The 21,627-nt window shown below is 41.9% G+C and overlaps 1 protein-coding gene across 3 annotated transcripts in view; it reads right to left on the bottom strand.

Moving 5' to 3' along the window:
- The window catches only part of cadps2 (Ca++-dependent secretion activator 2), a 660,232-nt gene extending 649,784 nt beyond the window's left edge, over positions 1–10,448 (bottom strand). For all 3 annotated transcript variants that reach the window (XM_080190802.1, XM_080190798.1, XM_080190799.1), the window contains exon 1: positions 9,968–10,448. In XM_080190802.1, coding sequence (XP_080046928.1) covers positions 9,968–10,321 — 354 coding nt within the window. In that variant the 5' untranslated portion in view covers positions 10,322–10,448. The remainder of the gene's footprint in view (positions 1–9,967) is intronic.
- Positions 10,449–21,627: the final 11,179 nt, after the last annotated feature.

The raw sequence follows: 21,627 nt of genomic DNA, 5'->3' as shown, positions 1-21,627 counted from the left end.
AAGGGAAGGGTGGCCTGGCAGGTATTATCACTAGACTATTAATCCTGAAACTCAGCTAATGTTTGAATCCCTCCCTGGCAGATGGTGAATTTGAATTCAATAAATAATATCTGGAATTAAGGATCTATTGGTGGCCACGAAACCCTTGTTGATTGTCAGAAAAACCCATCTGGTTCACTAATGTCTTTTAGGGAAGAAAATCTGCCATCCTTACCTAGTCTGGCCTACATGTGACTCCAGGGCTACAGCAATGTGGTTGACTCAACTGCCCTCAAGCAACTAGGAATGGGCAATAAATGCTGGCCAGCCAGCAGCATCCATGAATGGATAAAAAGGGGAGGTCTCTAGTCTCAATATTTTAATGATCAACCTAAATTGCCACTGAGTGTCAGGGGAGCTAGCTAGGGTAAATGCATGGGGTTATGGCAATGGGGCCTGGGGTGGATTGTGGTCAGTGCAGACTTGAGGGACCAAATGATCTCCTTCTGCACTGTAGGATTCTATGATTCCACTCAGTCACCCAACCCTTATCCCATCCTTAGTGGGTGAATGGAGCTCCTCTTTCAGATTTCCTGCATTTTAATCTCAACCACCCATTCTAGAGTTAAAATTCAGCCCCTAACATCATGTCACAAAACAAAAAAAGGAGAGAAAAATCAACTGAGCAAGTTAATAACAGTCACCAGCTTAGCCATCTGAGCATTTCTTTTTAATACCTTCAAAGTGAAAATATTCCATTTGTTGGGTATTTTTCGCTAGTTGTATAAAATGCATCGTCTCTCTTCTCATGGGTCCATGTAAAGTCATGCTGATTTCCAATGGTTTGGAAGATTGTAACAGAAAATTCAAAATTGAATACATTACCCACAAAGAAACAAAAGCCATTATACAAATCCTCATGGCAAGCACTGCTCTGCCAATGAATACTCAAGTGTACTGGTAAACATCACACTTCACAAGCAGCCTCAAAACACCTACTACTTCACATAATGATGCCTTTTAAGTGTATACTCTTGATAAGTGTGTGCAAATCACGATTCATCAGTTATACACCTAATATGAGCATGCCACACTATCACTGCATTCATGGCACTTCAGTTAAGGTGAATCTCTTACAGCTCAAGTACAAGCAATCTTGTGTAAACTCCATGAAGCACAAATGCCAGATTCACTGCTTACTAGCTGTGGGTTGCCTCATTTTCTCTCCAAATTCTATATTATACAAACAGATTTCTTCCACAAAACTGTCTGGACATGAAGCCTTGTTGTCGATGGGGGAAAACAATACCAAAACGATCCATTTGATATGCTTAGAATTGCCAAGAAAGCAATGCTCTGGATTGTCATTATGAAACTATGCAAGTAAATAGAGATCAAGGTAGTTTGTAAAATACTTAAACCCTGCTTGCTCATTCCTCTGCCACCAATCCCACGCCTACAATTTTAAAACTAGTGCTCAAAACAAATTTAAAATGATAAAAATGGAAAACCAAAAGGAGACTCAACATCTCTTCTGCCACCTCTCCCATCACCAACAGTAGCACTGCTGCCTCAGTGCCAGAAACCCAGGTTCAATTCCTGGCTTGGGGCAATATCTATGCAGAGTCTGCACAGGTTTCTTCCAGATGCCCCAGTTTCCTCCCACAGTCTGAAAGGCGTGCTGGTTAGATGCATTGGCCATGTTAAATTCTCCCTCAATGTACCTGAACAGCCAGAGTGTGGCAACTAGGGGATTTTCACAGTAATTTCACTGCAGTGTTAGTGAAAGCCTACTTGTGATTAATAACTAAATTTTAAATAGTCTTAAACTTCTAAGTTGAGACAGTATTCATTCATGCACCATCTGTTCTAAACTGATTTTCCTGCTCACTTCCAAAAAAATGTTTAATATTGCTCTTTTAAAAGAAAACTAAAATTTTTGCAGTAAATATTTAGGGAGTGTGTCAATATTGAGTTGCAGCAGAGAATTTGATGTAGTGTGCACATTTTTGCCTCATTCTGTGCAATGTGTTAAATTTTGGGCTTTTTGTTACTATCTTGCAAACTATGGAAATAACCCCATGGCTACTTACCAGAACTAATCTTAAACTTCAAATATGTCAGCTTTTAAATCTCTCAGCTCTCAATGCAGACATTACAACTGGAGAACAAGCTAATTCCTGAATCCACTTTGAAATAACAATGTAATTATTTTATAAACAAGATGATATTGGTGATAAGAACTACTACAACTCTTTAAGAGTTAATACAATTCCTTCTATGACAAAGAAGCACACACTGCATAAGCAATCTCCTAGCATTTTGACAAGTTTTTTTTGAATTCAGAACTCATTTGTTCGTCAGGATTTACGTTTCTAATGATGCAGTTTTTCAAGGACATGTACGCAACTAAAGCTGAAATATGACTCCTGTTAAATAGGTGAACTTATTTATGGATACTTGAAGGCTACTTGGTCCAAGAGTTGATGTTAGTGTCTGGAATCATAGATCCTTACAGTTCAGAAGGAGGCCATTTGGCCTATCGGGTCTGCACTGACTTGCTGACAGAGCGTCTTACCCAGGCCCACATTTATCCCACTAACACCCCAACCTACCCACCTTTGGAGACTAAGGGGCAATTTGGTAGGGCCAATCCACTTAACTTGTACCTCTTTGTATTGTGGGAAGAAACCAGAGCATTTGGAGGAAACTCAAGCAGAACATACAAACTCCACATAGACAAGTCATCCAAGGCTGGAATCAAACCTGGGTCCCTGGTGCTGTGAGGCAACAGTGCTAACCACTGTGCCACCAGCAGTTCCCAGGCTGTGAGCAGTTTGTCGAACTCGGTTTAGGCAGTCCTATCTATAGGGAGAAGAAAATCCATCAGGGTGTTCCTACAATTAATCACTATTATGCTGTTTAAGGAGGGAGGGAGGCAGCAAATGAGAAGTTATAGGACTTCAGTCATTGGCAAGATTTTAGGGCTCATTAATAAAGATGAGATTGCAGAATATTTAGAAGTGCATGATGAAGTAGGACCGTGTCAGCACAGCTTTGTTAAGGGGAGGTCATGTCTGACAATTCTGGTAGCGTTCTTCGAGGTGTGAACAAGGAAGTTAGATAAAGGAGAACCTGTGGGTATGATTCATTTAGACTTCCAGGAGGCCTTTGACAAGGTGCTGCATAGCAGACTATTAAATAAGTGCCCATGGTGCAAGGGTAAGATCCTGGCATGGGCAGAGGATTGGCTGACTGGCTGAAGGCAGAGAGTGGAGATGAAAGGGTCTTTTTCAGGATGGCAGCTGGTGACTAGTGGTGTGCCTCAGGGGTTGGTGCTGGAACCACAACTTTTCACAATATACATTAACAATTTGAAGGAAGGAACTGAAGGCACTGTTGCTAAGTTTGTAGATGATACAAAGATACGTGGATAGAGGGTAGTATTGAGAAAGCAGAAAAGCTGCAGGAGGAGTTGGACAGAGTAGGAGAGTGGGCAAAGATGTGGCAGATGGGATACAATGTAGAAAGTGTGAGGTTATGCACTTTGAAAGGCAGAATGGAGGCAGGCTATTTTTTAAAATGGAAAAATACTTAGGAAATCAGAAACAAAGGGACTTGGAGTCATTATTCAAGATTCTCTTAAGGTTAACGTGCAGGTTCAGTCAGTTAGAAAGGCAAATGCAATGCTAGCATTCATGTTGAGAGAGCTAGAATACAAGAGCAGAGATGTACTTCTAAGGGTGTACAAGGCTCTCGTCAGACTCCATTTGGAGTTCTGAGAGCAGGTTTGGGCCCTATATCTAAGTGAGGATGGGTTAGCCTTGGTAAGGGTCCAGAGGAGGTTCACGAGAACAATCCCTGGAATGAAGAGCTTGTTGTAGGAGGAATGGTTGAGGACTCTAGGTCTGCATTCATTGGAGTTTAGAAGGATGAGGGGGGAATCTTATTGAAACTTACAGGATATGAGAGGCCTGGATACAGTGGACATCTAGAATGGATTAGTAGGAAAAACCAGAACCAGAGGGCACAACTCAGGCTCAAGGGATGGTCCTTTAAACAGATGGAGGAGGAATTTCTTCAGTCAAAGATAGTGAATCTGTGGAACTCTTTGCTGCAGAAAAGCTGTGGGGCCCAGGTCATTGAGTGTCTTTAAGGCAGAGATAGATTCTGATTAATAAGGGGATCAGGGGTTATGGGGATAATAAAAATCAGCCATGATTGAATGGCAGAGCAGACTCGATGAGCCGAGTGGCATAATTCTGTTCTTCCGTCATATGGTCTTAAGTCTCAGGCCTGAGTGAATGGCAGGCATTAAGGTTGGTGCTTCTGATGTAATCATACCCCCCCAGTAAATGGTCAACAGGATTGAGGGCAGAGGGGTGGGCAGTGAATGAAACAAGACCATTTGAGTAGAGGTTTGTTAACTTATGGATAATAATCAAATATTATGGCACCATATTCCTGTCGAGAGGCAGATTTCCCTAGGGTAGGTGGAGGGAAGCCATCCCTGTTACTCAAACAAATGGTGCATCTTTCAACAGAAAAAGGAAGAACAATGTGATTCACATTCTGAGAACTGAGGCACTTTAAAGCTCTGCCTTATTCCAATCTTCCACAGCATGCCAGGTGAAATTCCTGGTAGGATAGCGTTCTTGGAACTCGCACTCGCGTCAGCAAGTCAAAATATGCTGAAAACAAATTCATTCCAGTGCTTAATACAGAAGCCTAAATTATACAGAAGCACAATAGAAAGCTTAATGGTTCAGAATTGATGGATTGCAGAGACAACTGCTTGTGATGTTGGAAAACACAATTAATTTGACCTTATTTGGAGTGGCACCACTGAATGCAGTCATTTTGGAACAGTTTCAATCAACATGAAAGGGAATATGGAATTTTAAAGACGACAAAGTGAATGTGGCACTTAACAGGATTTGAGTCTGCTGATTATTTTGGTGGATTAAGTATTGGTAAAAATCAGTGGAAGGGGTGGGAGAAGGGAACACTGGCCAAGAAAAGTATTGAGTCAAATTATATGCAGGTAGCTTATAAACTCCCTTGACTGCTTTGCCAATTTGGCTATATAAATACAGCAATTTGATTTATTGTTGTCACATGTATTAGCACACAGTGAAAAGTATTGTTTCTTGCGCACTATACAGACAAAGCATACCATTCATAGAAAAAGGAAAGGAGAGGGTGCAAAATGTAGTGTTACAGTCATAGCTAGGGTGCAGAGAAAGATCAACTTAATGCAAGATAAGTCCATTCAAAAGTCTGACAGCAGTTATGTTGAATATTATGTTGGTTCAGCATTGCTAAGCAGTAACTCTAGCATTTTGTTATTTCCACTATTCAAGTAAAAAATTTCAATAAAGATGACGTTTAAGTAGCATACCTTTGCCACTTACAAATGAGTGAAAAGTATTTGAAATGTAGGTAAAAGCTAATGGATGCTAGTTTTAATGCCCTGATGATCCAGATGGTTGCATTCCTGTGGTCTACACTTTGGCCGTAGGTGAAGATTTTGATTATGTTAGACTTCCTCAGAGCGTACAGAAAAGATAGTAGACTGGAGATGGACAGAAACCCATAGTTAGAATCTGCTTAGACAAACCAGAATCAAAGTTCTGACCTTTGCTATTAACCTTTGAGATGTGTTAAATTGTAGGAGTGGTACTGATATATAAAACAAATCAGTTACTTCAAAACCAGAAATGAGTACCCCTCTTCAGCAGCCTATCACAATATCTGCTCATCTGTTTAGTTTTCAATGAAAAATATACTGGCAAAGAAACTCACTTAACAAAAGTCAGCCACACTTGAGACTCATTGCACTTGCGTGTTGAAAATTGACTGAACAAAAATGAAAGGGTGCCGTGCCAATTTTTTGCCATTAATTAATTCACCAAGCATTGCTAGAAATTTGTAGGTCTGGCAACTGGTGGGTTTTGTGCAGAGAAATAGTTAATGTTTGGATCCAAATTATCCTTTCACAGAACTGTTCTGTTTGAATCATTTAGATTCAAAACATTAAAAATACAGTAGCTGTCAGACCATAGTTGATCCAGCATTTTCTGTTTTTATTTCAGACTGCCAGCTTCTGCAGTATTTTGCTTTTATTTGTACTAGAAGTTTGGAAACTGAAACATGCTCAAATTCTCAATGTAATTTTGTTTAGGGGCGATTCATCTACAGAAAAAAAAGATGGGGTCCCTCTTTTCATTCTGAAAGTTCAAAACAAAGTCTGCTAATAAGACGACTGATTTGAATACTGGCCCTGAAAATGGATAATCTATTTCCTCAGTATCATCACCACACAAAAGGTGAACTACAAAAGTTGAAAATCACTTCTTAGAACCATGGCATAATAGTGCTTCCAGAATCCAATCTTAACCAGGTCAGGGATATTACATTGTGTACAGAGAGGCTCCAGCAAACTGCCTATGTTTCCTACACTTCAAAAATATTGGCTACAAAACAGATGTCACGAGGTTGTGAAAGGCCATGTATAAAAGTAAGTCTTCCCTTAGCTGTTGACAGTTTACAGCACAAACATTCAATGTGATGAAAACTGCTTTAGATTCTGATTTATTTTGGTGAAGGAAATGGTACTTAAAAAAAAATTGTGATAAGACTGAGAAAACTTCAGCACACTTCTTTGTGTGCACGCCTGCTTTTGGTTGCTTGCTATCCAAGCTTGGATCAGCTACTCTGCTGCAGAATCCCCAAGGTACGGGGACAAAGGTGACAGGTTTACCTCTAGCTCCCCGAAGACTATGCAGGTCATACAACAGAAGGAAGTACATTTCATTTTGGGAAAAAAAACACAATAGGTACAAGAACTATCAAGTTGCCTTACCATTCAGAAAAGCAAAATGAATTGTCCATATTTTTGTGCAATTGTCTCTAGAAGCTGCCACACATTAAAAAGCTGCCATGCATGTTGTAAACCTAAAAGACATTTGCTGTCTGTGAAGGGAAATGAAGTCACTGCACATGACCTGCAGTGATTCCTTCTGCGATGGCAGCTGGTAAGCATAAACAGCCAAATCTAGCAGTCAGCAAACATCTGACTCGATGGATATACACAGGTACAGATGTGACCACGTTTAGAACTGGCAGGAATTCAAAGTGCAAAATACCTAAGAAATACACCATGTTTCAGCACAAGAATTGCAAAGAAAAAGTGAAATGTGATCCACAAGAATCTGAGTTTAATGTGATGTGACGGACTCAATCACTAGACATCACATCAGAAATAACTGGGAATCATCCACTGTATGAACACACACCAGGAAAACACTGGACAGTTAATGCTGACTACTCCAACAAACTTAAACACATCCCAAACATATTTCCTCCTCACAGAACAATTAAACTCAAATTCATCTCAAGGTTTGTTTATTTAACCACCTACAGCTCCACCTGATCAATTAAAACAAAATGTATTGTACATTAAAATGGTGTAATAGTTTACAAAGCAGTATGTCACCACAAGCAACAGAACAAACCCACTCCCATTTGTTAAAAGGAAACCAGATAGTTGTATGCTGTTTGCCAAAGAAAACCTCCTGTCACCTTGGCATTAACAACCCAGTAAGATTTTTAAAAAGTGATGCAAAGTCCAATCAGGAACAATACAATGATCAGGTATGTTTCCCAGGTTGTTTCAGGTATGATGCTCAGTGTGATGGTGACTTTAATTGTCATTTACTAATTTAAAATATGTACAGAGGCAAAATTGGCTGAATTGTAGTGAGCATTTCAATGTCGCATTTTGAAATTTAAGAAAAAAATACAGCTTTGAGACATTACAGGCAAGTAACAATGTCTTGTTAAAAATTGAGGATTGAGAGATACATGCTGTAAATGTCACCTTTTACCATGTCTCACTCTAACAAGGTTAAACTTGGTAATATTTAAACTCCTTGGGAGTGGAGTTTGTGCACTCAGTTGCTGACAAACAGGACAGAAATAGTCACTGAAAAAGGAATTGTTGCACTTGTTCACTGCATTGCAAACAATGTTATTGATTGTATGTTCTGCAACAAAAAAAAAGAGGCTTGAATAGAATCAAAATGCCATGACAATATGGACATAATAATATCAGACAAACTACAGCAGAGAACACCAGGCATTCCTAGGTACTGTGTAGATTACTGCGAGCTTGCAGTTGAGAAGTTGTTCATTGAGCATTGCTCTAAACAAATTGACAGAATTAGAGACAACTTCAGAAAGCTTCCAAAAAAAAGTCAGGCCCACTTGCTCCTCTGGAATTAACCCCAATTAAATGCATGGCAGAATTCAATCTTAAAATCAAAAGTTCACAGGGCAAGCTATGGGATCATATCACACAGAAGGTAACAGCTTATGCCTCTGCAGGCTCTATCCAATTAATCCCAATATGCTGGCCTTTCGAGAACATTGCAATTTCTTCTTTTCAAGCAGAGAGTTGAAAGTTATTATTGAACCTGTTTGGACTACTTTTTCAGGCAGTCTATTTGAAATCACAATCCGTTGGGTAAAAACAATTCTCATTTCTCCCTTGATGTTTCTGGCAATTAACTTAAACAAGTATCCTCTGGTTATGGACTCTCCTGCTAATGGAAAGAGTTTCTTACAATCAAAATCCCTCAGAATTTAAGTCAGCCTTTAATCTTCACTACTTAAGGTTCCAATTTCTTCAGTCTCACCAACTAGAAGGAGCATGGTGCAAGTGATAAGTGTGCAAAATAGCAAAATCTGAGAGTGCATGTACTCAAATCTTCAAAAAAAAAAGGTAATAGGACAAGTTGAGAGGCTGTTAAAAACACAATAGTGAATGGAACAGATTTTTAAGTCACAATTACAACAGAAGCCATTAGGTTGTCACATCTGTACCAGCTCCCTGCAAGATCAACTCCAACTTAATCCCCTTCCTTTCTTCATTCAGATAGCTATCCAAACCTCTGAGGTATGATGGAATTTGTCTCTACCATTCTCCCAGATCCTACCCTCAATTCACACAAATATTTTTCCCCTATGGCATCTTTGTATTTTTTTTGGCCAGCTTAAAATCTGGTGACCCTCTCAACAAGGGGGACAAAAGCAAGAAGTTACATTTTAATCTTTATACAACATTGATTACAATACCCCAGCCTGAGGCCTAACCAAACTGAGCAGCACATTCCAAGGAGGATGTCAAGGCCTTGGCATGGAAGAGATTTACCCAAATGGTACCAAGGATGACAAACTTCAGTTATTTGGAGACTAGAGAAGCTGGGTCCCCCCTATAGTGAAAGGGAAATTTGATAGAAATTGCTCAGTAAAAATCATGAAGGATTTTGACAGTTTACCCTGATTCATTCAGTCTCTAGTAGCAGAGGAGTTAACATTCAGAGTGAAGGCAAAGATACCAAACTGATAGGAGAGTGGGATAACAATTCTGTAAATTGTTATGAACTGGAAGGACAGAGTACTGGAAGCACATTCAATAGTAACTCTGAAAGGGAACTGAAAAGGGAAGTACTTGAAAAGGGAAGGAAATGCAGGGTCGAGGGTAAGTTAGCAATAGACTCCTTTTCAAAGGGGGGGGGGGGGAAACAGAGGCGATGGGCCAAATGGTCGCCTTTTGTGGTTATGGCCAGAACTAAGTCTGGGGGCAACTTTAATCTGAACTTTCCTGATTCTAAAGACAGTCTGGCAGGAGGAGAAGGAAACTAATAAGTATATTTAGATATTAATAACACATGGGCCCTTGTAAAAGGTGTAAAAACAAACCAGAGAGAATTGCAGCCAAAACTAAAAGTGCTCTTAACTTTTTGTTTTAAAAAAGGCAAATTTCCAAAAAAAAAAGTGTGGATTTGGATGGAGCACCTGTTACTCAGAAAGCGTTTGGATGGATTAGTGGGGAGTGGAGTTTGCTTGTGCCCCGGGTTGTGTGTGTGTGTGTGTGTGTGTGTCTGTCTGTCTGTCTGTCTGTCTGTCACACTCACTCGCTCACCTTTTGCTGCCTCCTGGCCATGTCGGTGGGCTGCTTGGCATTAAAAGGGTAAGCGATGCACCGCAGCAAGAAGACATAGAGCTGCAGCGCCTTCCTCTTCTGGGCGTCCTCCTCCTCCCTCTGGCTCCTCTCCTGCTCTTCCCTCTCCTTCTCGCTGGTCACCGATGGGCTGGGGCTGACCGAGCGAGCGCTGCCCGCACCTCGCCCCTCGCTGCCCCGGGCAGCCGGCAGGGAGCGGCCGCTGGCGCTGCTGCTGCCGCCGACGCTTCCCCCTCCGGCCAGCGGAGGGTCGATGGCGGCGTCTCCTTCCAGCAAATCATCCGATTCCTCCTCGCTGGAGGAAGGGTCCAACATCGCGGCTGGAGAGTCAGAAAGTGCAAGGGGAAAAAGAAATTGACACCAGTTGAGATTTGGAAGGGGAACCTCTGCCCGACTTGTCTCAGTGCTCACTCCTGACAACAATCTCTCTCTCTCCACCTCCTTCTTAATAAAGTGGAGCCTGAGATAGGGCGGAGTTGCTGCTCCGAGAGTCCCGGACGATTTGCTTTGCACAGACCTATCACAGATGGAAATCAACCAGGAAACACAGTCACAGGTACCCAACCTGTAGCTTGGCAAGCCGTGTGCAACACGTGGGGCTCAAACAGCAACAAGCAGCAGGCTCATTCAACTTCCAGTGTCAACCTCTCCGCTAAGCCGCTGCTGATCTGTCTCTGCACCATCAGAGCCGGCATCAAAATCTTTTGATGAACAACTGTACTGTGATGTCTCAGGACGGAACACTGTAATATACTGAAGTTAAAGAAATTGTAAATATGACTGTTTTTTGCACTGTTAGTAATGATTGGAAATGTCGTTTCTGTAATTTTTATTTCACATAATGTATGAATAAAGTATACTTTTGAAATAAAAAAAGCTCGCCCGTTCGTTCTGTAACGACAAAAGATCATTAAAACCTAATGTCACTGTTCGGCACAATATGCGCCCAAAACACTATACCGGAGCTGCTTGGAGTCTGAAGAGGGGACCTGCAATAATTGTTCTATTAACCCTTTCTAAGTGTCAAATATCGTCACAGGCTTCTCAAACACTTTATTTTTAATTCACCAATAAAAACAGAAAACGGTGGATAACCCCAGCAGCTTCGGTGGTGACAGAAACAAGAGTTCACCTTTCGGATCTAAATGATCCTTTTCTCCAGAATGCTGCCAGACCTGCTGCGTTTGTCCAGAATTGTCTGTTTTTATGTCAGATTTCCAGCACCCGCAGTATTTTGCTTTCTCTTTATTTTTGCGACACTTTCATCCAAATGGCACGTTGTATAAAGATACATGTTGTTTAATAAAAAGCAATTTGAAAGAATCTGATGATGATTGAATGAATGGAGTACTGGAGAATAGGAACCTATCAAGTGAATCTGTCGAAGAGCATGCATAAAAGGAAATGATCATGAGATCTTGAATATTAAATTTGTCCCATTACATGTGGTTCTAGACAAGGTTGGATTCTAAGTTCTGACGAAGAGCCATCCAGATTAGAAACGTTGGCTCTATTCTCTCTCCACAGATGCTCTCAGCCTGCAGCGTTTTTCCAGCATTTTCTGGTTTTGTTTCAGATTCACCCACACTATTTTGCCTTTATTTAAGGTTGGATTCACATTGGGTTGTATATTTTGTATTCCTTCGTAGGATGTTGGTGCCCCTGCCAAGGTCACTATATATTTCCACCTCAAATTGCCCTTGTTTAAGTTTATTTATTAGTGCCACAATTAGGCTTACAATAACACTGCAATGAAGTTACTGTGAAAATTCCCTAGTCATCACACTCTGGCGCCTGTTTGGGTACACTGAGGGAGAATTTAGCATGGCCAAAGCACCTAACCAGCACATCTTTCAGGCTGTGGGAGGAAACAGGAGCACCCGGAGGAAACCCTTGCAAACACAGGGAGATTGTGCAAATTCCACATAGACAGTGACCCAAGCCAGGAATCAAACCCAGGTCCCTGGCACTGTGAGGTGGCAATACTAACTATTGTGCCACCACATCGCCCCTTGAGTAGGTGGTGGTCAGCTCGGGTTTTACATAGCCATTATTAATGAATCTAGCTTTTATTCCAGATTTATTTATCTAATTGGATTTAAATTCCCCCAGGTGCCACCCATGAACTCATGTCTCCAGAGAGTTAGTCCAGAACTCTAGATTCAGTATCATTACTGTGATGTTACCATTCCCTCACATTCACAGACACATCTTTGTTTATCTTTTCTTGGTTTATAAATTATTGTCTCCTGATTTAGAACATAGAAAAACAACAGCACAAACAGGCCCTTCGGCCCACAAGTTGCACCGAACATCTCTACCTACTACGCTTACCTATAACCCTCGATCTTACTAAGTCCCACATACTCATCCAGAAGTCTCTTAAAAGACCCTGTCAAATCCGCCTCCACCACCACTGCCAGCAGTTGATTCCATGCACCCATCAGCTTCTGAGTGAAAAACTTACCCCTGACATCTCCTGTGTACCTACTCCCCAGCATCCTAAACCTGTGTTCTCTTGTGGCAGCCATTTCAGCCCTGGGAAAAGCCTCTGAGAATCCACTCGATCAATACCTCTCAATATCTTATACACCTCTATCAGGTCACCTCTCATCCTTCATCTCTCTATAAGGAGAAAAGACCGAGCACTTTCAACCTATCCTCATAAGACATGCCACCCAATCCAGGCAACATCCTTGTAAATCTCCTCTGTACCCGTTCAATGGCTTCCACATCCTTCCTGAAATGAGGCGACCAGAACTAAGCACAGTACTCCAAGTGGGATAAGTTTGCTAGCAGTAGGATTCTCTGGTCCTGCCACTGTGAAAGGGAATTCTCATTGACTTCACCCTGCCGCATCAGGAAACCTGTGGATGGAGGTGTGCGGCTGGCAGGAGCGGAGAATCCCATAGAATCATAGAACCCTACAGTGCAGATAGAGGGCCTTCCACCTATTGAGTCTGCACCAACCACAATCCCACCCAGGCCCCTACCCCCATCCCTACATATTTTACCCACTAAACCCTCTAACCTAGTGTCCTCTCAGGACACTAAGGGGTAATTTTATCCAGGCCAATCAACCTAACCAGTACATCTTTGGACTGTGCGAGGAAACTGGAGCACCAAGAGGAAACCCACACAGACATGAGGAGAATGTGCAAACTCCACACAGACAGTGACCCAAGCTGGGAATCGAACCCAGGTCCCTGGAGCTGTGAGGCAGCAGTGCTAACCACTGTGCTACAGTGCCGCCCGTGATTTATTCTCCATCATGTAGTATAGCTACTGTTAGGGGGCCTATAGTACCCCCATGAATGTCTTCTTCCCGTTATTTCTTACCTCCATCAATATGGGTTCTACATCTTCCAATCCAAGATCATTCCTTGCTATTGTATTCATTCCATCTCATACTAACAAAGCCCACCACCATTTCCTTTCTGCCTACCATATACCCTGAATATTTAGTTTCCAGGTTTGATCTCCTTGTAACCATATTTTTGTAATGGCCAAATGATCATACCTGTTATCTTCCATTTGTGCCATTATTTCATTTATTTTGTGTTGAACGCTATGTGTATTTCACCCTCTTGTTAATCAAGAGTCTATCTAGCTCAGCTTTAAAAAAAATTAAAGATTCTTTTTCCACTGCCTTTTGAGGAAGAAAGTTCCAGAGATTTATCACCCTCAACGAGAAAATAAAATCACCTAATCTCTGTTTTAAATGAGCAACCCTTTATTTTTAAGCAGTGACCCCTAGTTATAGATACTCTGACAATTGGAAACATTAGCTAGACTTTTCCAGCTGTTTACATCGGCGAGGTTTCCCCCATCCCACTGCAAGGAATGGAGATTTGGCTGAGTGCCAAATTCCCCAACTTTGCTGCAGAATGTGGTGTGAATGGCTTGTAAGATCGGCTCCATACTCTCCACACCTACCCTGTCAAAGACTCCTCAGGATTTTAAAGATTTCCTGCTATGGGACCAGGGCAAGTAAAACACACCTGAGCAAAGTAGAATTTAAATATTCTCGCATTTGAAGTTTACTTATTAGTCACAAGTAGCCTTACATTCACATTGCAATGAAGTTACTGTGAAAATCCTCTAGTTGCCACACTCCGGTGCCTGTTTGGGGACACTGAGGAAGAATTTAGCATGGCCATTGCACCTAACCTGCACATCTTTGGACTTTGGGAGGAAACTGGAGTAAACCACGCAGACATAGGGAGAACTTGTAAACTCCACACGGTGACCCAAGCCAGGAACTGAAGCCGGGTCTCTGGGCTATCAGTCAGCAGTGCTAACCATTGCGCCATCATGCCGCCCTAATTTAGTATTACTGTCAGAAGGGGATAAGGAAAAGCCAGCTTTCATTACAACATAAATACAAGAATATGCCCGTGTGATGTGCAGAGGTGGATTGAATCAGAAAAATCTTAATCCAGCTCCAATTCTGGGATTTTCAATTATTGGCAATTTGGAGAATAGAATCATAGTGATAAAGCAGAGAGGGAGGCCATTCACCCATTGTGCCTCTGCCAGCACTTTGAAATAGTGATTCAGTTAGTACCCTATAACCCTGAAAATATTTCTGCTTCCAGTAGTTATTGTGTACATTCTGAAATTCAGTCCATTTTGCAGCAAAAAGTGCAAGTCATTGGTTGTGGAAGTATATTGTTATGGGTTTGATTTTTCCCTCCTCAAATTCTGTCTGAGGTCTGCACCAAAGTAGTGAGATCAGGCAGGGAATTCACTGTGTAAACATACTGAGTAATCAGCATTGAGGCAAGTTAGCTGAAACCACCAAGACGTATGTCATGACATGTCTACTAGAGAGGAAAGATGAGGGCATAATTGACAGATAAAATACATGTTTTATTTTTGCTGCCATTTTATGTGAATATTAAAGTTTTAAAGAACTTATTAAAGGAGGAGAGAGAGAGGTAGAGAAGCCGAGGGAAAGAATTCTCAAGCATCCGGTCTGAGTACATGAAGTAATAGCCACTAATAATGGAGCAAAGAAAATCAAGGGTGTGAAAGAGAACAGAGTTGGAGGAGCATAGAGATCTCATGGGGTTGGCTAGAAGAAGTTATAGAGATGTACAGGAGCGATGTCATGGAGGGGGTTGAAAATAAGCATGTGTAAACATATAATCGAACTTTCATAACATGTAGTTTGCTTCTGTGTCAAGTTAAAACAGTGTTGTGTAATTTGCAAATGAAGTTACATGCATCACGTTTAAGTGGGTGATATGACACTAGCTCACAGTGGTACACCATCATAGCTTCACATCACTTCCAGTACAACTGCAGCAGATACAGAACACAATCTGAAACGTTTCTGCTGTATAAAAGCAAATTACTGCAGGTGCTGAATCTGAAACCTAAAGAGAAAATGCTGGAAAATCTCAACAGATCTGTCAAAGTGGGTCAAAACACTTTGACAAAAGGTCATCTGGACTCAAAACGTCAATTCTTTTCTCTCCTTATAGATGCTGTCAGACCAGCATTTTCTCTTTTGGTTTCTGAAAAGTTCCCAGCTATTTATCTTTTAAACTTGATTCTTTAATGTTGACAATCTGTTTTCTTTTGTTCAAGACCAATGTAGAATTGGCAGTGATTCTGCTGGCCTTGCATCAATTTCAGAATATCTAATATAATGTTGCCTCTATTCAAGTCAGGGGAGCAACAACCGTCTGCAGAGATTTTAAATTATCCGAGGTACCTGTAAGAAATGGCAGTGTAGCAATTATGAACAAAGTGTAGTTTCAACATTTTAGTACATGGATAATGATAAGCTGAGAGGGCTGATGTGATTTACGCTCGTCTTTAGCTAATATACTGACAAAGACCAGAGAAGGATTGATGAAAACATTTCTTGTTAATCTTCCATGGTCTGCTCCATTAAACTTATTTCCTTAGCTTTAATCTCTTAAATGAGGCAATATAACATAATTCTGGTCGGTGCAGGCTTGGAGAGCTGAAGAGCCTGTTCCTGTGCTGTAATTTTCTTTGTTATTTGTTCTTTGTTAAGGGTTAATTTACGTGGAGTGAATGAAGGATTTTTAAAAATGAATACCATGCATTTTTCAAAATGCCTGATATATGACAGTTTAAAAGGATGTTTTCTTGAATTGATTTGATGCAAATTTTGAACATTCACTGTTCCTTTCTCCATTATTCTGATTTATTTAAATTTACCTGGAAACCCCCACAGCACTGGCTGTATTAATTAATCACTTCATTAGTGGTTACGGGATCATGCAAGAAAGCTGTTGGCAGTGTTTACAGGGTATAGGGCTGTCAGGAGTTTATATATTCGTTGAGCTGACATGCGGAGATTGTACATTTTGTGAGCAAGTTCCGTCCATGGTTTGCTGCCCAGCCCATGAGATAACATCCATTAGAAATGATTTCTTATGGATTTTTTTTTGCCAGTTCTTTACAAAAGGAAACACTCTGAATGTTCAAGTTTGAAACGGTTGTTTGTCCTTCAGCCGAGAACTACGAAAGTGGATTGCTGAACGGTGACTGTTGCCTTGGCGACTACAATGCCACCAACAACCTGATAGAAAGTCAGTACTTTGACAGCTGCAATTGCGACTGCACGACCACGAAGAAACAAAGCATATTTCAACAGACGATTTTCTGATACATTTGAATAATATGAAATAGTTTGTACCGCGATAATGCCTTCTCTTTCTCATTCGTTTCAGTAGCAGATTAGCTTTCAGTTTCATGAATACTTTTTTAACTTACTGAAGTAATTCACTCCCTTAAGAGGAAAAGGAGTGGGAAATGTGAAAGCTCAGATTGATGGAGTGGCTTAATATTTCCAAAATGACCATTTCAGAAATTGGAACAAGTTTGAAATGTAGGTAATCATTTTCACAGTTTTTAAATTTAATCAAATTGTGCATGTACAAGGGCAAATTCCACAGCTGGCCAACTGTTCCAGTGCTCGCATGTGTATACCTGCAACCCCCCACAGAATTCAGTGCCATCACATAATTATATAAGCTCCCTGCAGTACTTTCCCACAGCGAGCGTTGCACACCTGGGTATAGGAAGCTGGAAGAGCGACAGCTCTGAGAGAACTCCTCTGACTAAAACTTTAAAAAATCTAAAGCCGTTCTTCCAACCTGATGGCTGCCAAGGTAAAGTCTGCTTTTTAATTATGCAACACTATTTTTTCACCCAATTTACTGCATGGACCCTAGACCTGCCTGCACACACTCTCGTTCTCAAGCCTGATCCACCATTCAATAAAATCATGGTTGGCTCGGTTGTGGGCTCAGCTTCACTTTCCTGTCTATCCCTTATATCCTTTGACTGTTTTGTCAGTCAAGAATCTATCTAACCACTGTTGTCTCCTGTCTCCCCAAGGCTCCTGCCTACGTCTCCATCAATTCATTTTCATGGAAGAAGGGCAGACATAATTATTTGCGGTGTTCTTTGTGGTCGAGTTCATGATGGGCTGCCCGGTAATGAGCAGAGATCTGATACGATGTAATGGGCTTTTTCTGAAATAGATCCATTTCAAGTCACAAAGGGGTAGATTTTTGACTTCACCAGCTGAGCGGTGATCATATGCATTTCACAGAACTTGCCTAATTTCCACAGTGATACAATCCATTGTACCTGATAATTACTCTGCAGGATGGGAAAGACATCAATTTGCATCGAAGCCTAATTGTTGAATAAGGATCACAGCCTGTCATTCAAGACTTTAATGGAAAATGTAAATCGAGGAAATTAGTAGGTTGGAATATGCTCATCAGTTTCAGGTTGCATCTACCAAGCTCCCATCATTTGAAGATTGCTTTATGCCTGTAGCACATGAACAGTATAATAGTTACAGGGCTTGTTCAGTTTTTTTTTGTTCTTTCATGGTATGTGGGCATCACTGATGTTCATTGCCCATCATTTATTGCCCTTAGTTAAGAGGCTTGCTAGGCCATTTCAGAGGTACATATGACTTCAGACCCCACTCCAGACCCCCCATTGCTGTGTAGGCTAGATTGGGGAAGGATGGCAGATTTCCTTCCCTAAAGAACATAAGTGAAACCAGATGAGTCTTTATAATTATCAATGACATGGTCACCATTACTGAGTCTAATGGTTAACCAAATTCAAATTCTACTGTCTGCTCAGAGCAATAGCCTGGGCAATATCACTGGTCCAGTGATAATATCACTATGCCATCATCTCCCCCTAAACATACATTTGTACATACAAGTTATGAGTAGTAGTAGGCCATTTGGCCATTTAATAAAATCATTGTTGATTTGATTGTATTCTCAGCTCCACTTTCCTGTCTATCCCTCTGATTCTCTTGTCAATCAAGAATCTAACTCAGCCTTAAAAACGTTAATTGAACCTGCCTCCACGGCTCCCCAGAGAAAGGAATTCCACAGAGAAAAAGATGACACCTTAGCTCTGTATTAATGGCTACTTGTCTTTTAACTGTGTCTTCTAGTCTCTTCACAAGGGAAACATCCTTTCAGCATCTGCTCTGTTGAGTCCCCTCAAGATTATTACATGTTTCAAATAATCATCTCTCATTCTTCTAAATCCAATGGATACAAGTCCAAACTGTCCAATTTTTCCTCATAAGAATATCCCTTCATGCTAGGAGTCGGTCGAGTGAGCCTTCTCTGAAATGCTTCTAATGCAATTATATCCTATCTTAAGTAAGGAGACCAAAACCCTAAACAGTACTCTGGATGTAGTTTCAGCAAAGAAGAGTACAACTGTAGTGAAAGCGTCCCTACTTCTATATTCCATTCCCCCCTCAATAAACAACATTTCCATGTGCCTTCCTAATCATCTGCTGTATACTAACTTCTTGTGATTCGGGTACCAGGACACCCAGATCCCTTTGTACCACAGAGCTCTGTAATCTCTCTCATTTCAACAATTATTCTACTTTTTTATTCTTCCTGTCAAAGTGGACAAGTTCACATTTTCCCATCTTATACTCCATTGACCAACTTTTGCCCACTCACTTAACCTATCCATATCTCTTTCCAGACTTCTTTAAGACCTCACCACAACTTACTCTCCACCTATCTCTGAGCCATCAGCAAATGTAGCAAGCATACATTTGGTCTCATGGGCAGATTTAGAATGAAACATGTCATGCCCAGGCATGGGGTCTCCAGTGCAGGCTCTCGGATTGATGTTTCTCAATCAGTCAGTCACATGCAGACATACACTGCAAACCTGCCCACAACTGAAATGTCAATCACTCTTGTCAACCAAGCACAGGTGAGAGGGTGGGATTTATTCGATCTGTTGTACTCCTCAGTTCTGCACAGGTACTATGGAGACATTCACCCATTCAGAAATGCATTACCCATGCTGCACCTGGTTGAGCACCTGCACATTCAGCATGGAATCAGAGGCAGTGCCTGATAGGAGCACAATGGAGGATAGTGCCCATCGTTAGGGAGTTTGAATCTGAGAAAGTGGGAGTGGCTGTCATGTGGGTGGAACTGGAATCGGACGTGCACACCTGTAAATCCCAGATTTGGGTGATGGGAACAGGATCAGAAACATTTAACCTCTTCTACTCCATACCAAATACTTCAGTCCCCGTAGCCAGTTTTCATTCTCCAACCCCTCCTTCGCCTCAATCCCCCCTTCTTCACCTCAATCCCCTCTTCATCCTCCATCTTCACCCCCTATTCCCCCTCCCATCTTCACCCTCCAACCCCTCCCCCTTCACAGTACACGTTGTGTTTGTTGTTAATCCATTCCTGCATAATCTTAATGTTACTTGTGCGTTTGTATTGAAAATAAATGTCTATGCCAGTTGTCATAGACACTGTGAAGCAAAGGTGGATGAAGTTAACAGAGCCATTAGGAAACTAACCGCTCCTATAATCCTATAAAGTGAGTATTTTGTTGAGGGGAAAGCACACAGAAAGATGAAGGGCTCCTCACTCTTGTGCTGACAATGCAATGCTTTTGTACGTGGACAGGAATCTTTTTATGATATATTGAACATAAAAGAAAGTTGAAACTGGTTGAGGTACACGAGACATTCCGACAGAAGTGCTTTGACACTCAATGAGCGATCTGACAAAAACAGTTCTAAGTCCAGGGCGAGCATGAAAACAGGAGAGTTTCTGATCAATTTTTTGGCTGAGTCTAATTTGCAATCTTATGCACGAAGACAAGGAAAAACTCCTCAAAAGCGGTTTCTCGCCTGTGGAGGGAGTAGGTGGGGCTTAAATTGTCCAAAAGCTGGCTGAGAGCAGCAGAGGGCACCATTGTGAAAGCCCAGGTCTCTAGCAGCAGAGATCTGTTACCCAGCCTCGGCTGCTGTCAACCAGCCTCAAACACAGTAACCCTTAGCTACCGCAGGGGGCCGCCACCTATCACAGCTCCCCCCCCAACCACCAGGACTGATCTACTCTGCAATCCCTGCACCCGCCCAGACTGATTGACCCCCCTTTTCAGACCAATTCCCTCATCGCTGGCCCTGCCATCCCCCTCCCAGATGGCCAGCCCAATCCCACCCCCCTGCACCCCCATGGTCAATCTGACTTCTCCCACATGGCAAGCCCCAGTTGATGACCCCCCCATCCCCCAAGGTCAGTCCCATTGATTCCGAATGCAGAGTGGCAGTGGGTTCCCCCCAGTTGACCAGCTGCTCCTGATCCACACCTCTCCGGCCCTGCATAGTGCCTGGTGTTAGGATGCATGGTGGGAAGTGCCATGGTACCCAATGGGCAGTGCCAGGTTGGCACTGCTTGAGGGGCACCCCCCACTTGCCCCCAATTTCCCTGGGGAGGCCTCAATGGCCTCCAGCTCCACTGGCGAGACCATCACATCTAAGAGCCAGCTGTGATTCTAGCCGGAGAGAACCTCTCCTGGTGAGGCCAGGCAGGCAAGTGAACCTGAACGATTGAGTCCTGGGGTCGTCAATTTAATGCAAAATAAGTTCAAATTTAACTTAAATAATTTATTCAGCCTTGCACCTGAAAACATGCATGTGGCTGACCTCGCCAGATATCTGTTGCTGATAAGATCGCAAAAGCTGATAAATTAGGCACGATTCTTGCCTGATCTTACTGGCTCACCCCCGCCCATCGGCTAGTGGGGCACAAGGGTAAGATTGCCCTTTCAAAGCTTGAATGAATACTGAGCTGACCCAACGCTCCCAGGGGGTGCAGATCTCAAGCAGCTGGTAAATAAGGCCAGTTATGCGGGGAGGTCTTGCAGCAGCAATGAAAACAGCAGGGAAGAACCTAAACTTCTGACTGAAAAGGAAGTGAATAGGAAGGAGAATTAAATTATGTCCAGCTGAAAATGGTGGGAAACTGGGTGACCTGAGACTAGGGATGGTTTGTGGTTTTGGGGCATTGCAGGGACAAGAGGGACAAAATGAGGGCAGAAAATGAAGATAGAAACAGGCATGATTATGGCGATGCCCAGCCATAGTTATGGACAAGACAGAAAACTAGGCAATCTGTATATGAAGTACAAGTAATTCAGTTCCATTTGCACTTTCATTCCTTAGTCATTAGTTTGTCCTGTTTGAATTTTGTGGGATGAATGGATTCAAAAGTTTTTTTTTGGAATTTGCAGTTCATGGTTCTTTAAGAACTGTTGCA

Source organism: Carcharhinus amblyrhynchos, chromosome 6 (assembly GCF_965287045.1).
Source record: "Carcharhinus amblyrhynchos chromosome 6, sCarAmb.v2.hapA, whole genome shotgun sequence".
In the NCBI taxonomy this organism is placed as follows: domain Eukaryota; kingdom Metazoa; phylum Chordata; class Chondrichthyes; order Carcharhiniformes; family Carcharhinidae; genus Carcharhinus; species Carcharhinus amblyrhynchos.
Note: the sequence above shows the minus strand (reverse complement) of the source record. Positions and strands in the feature narration are given on the sequence as shown.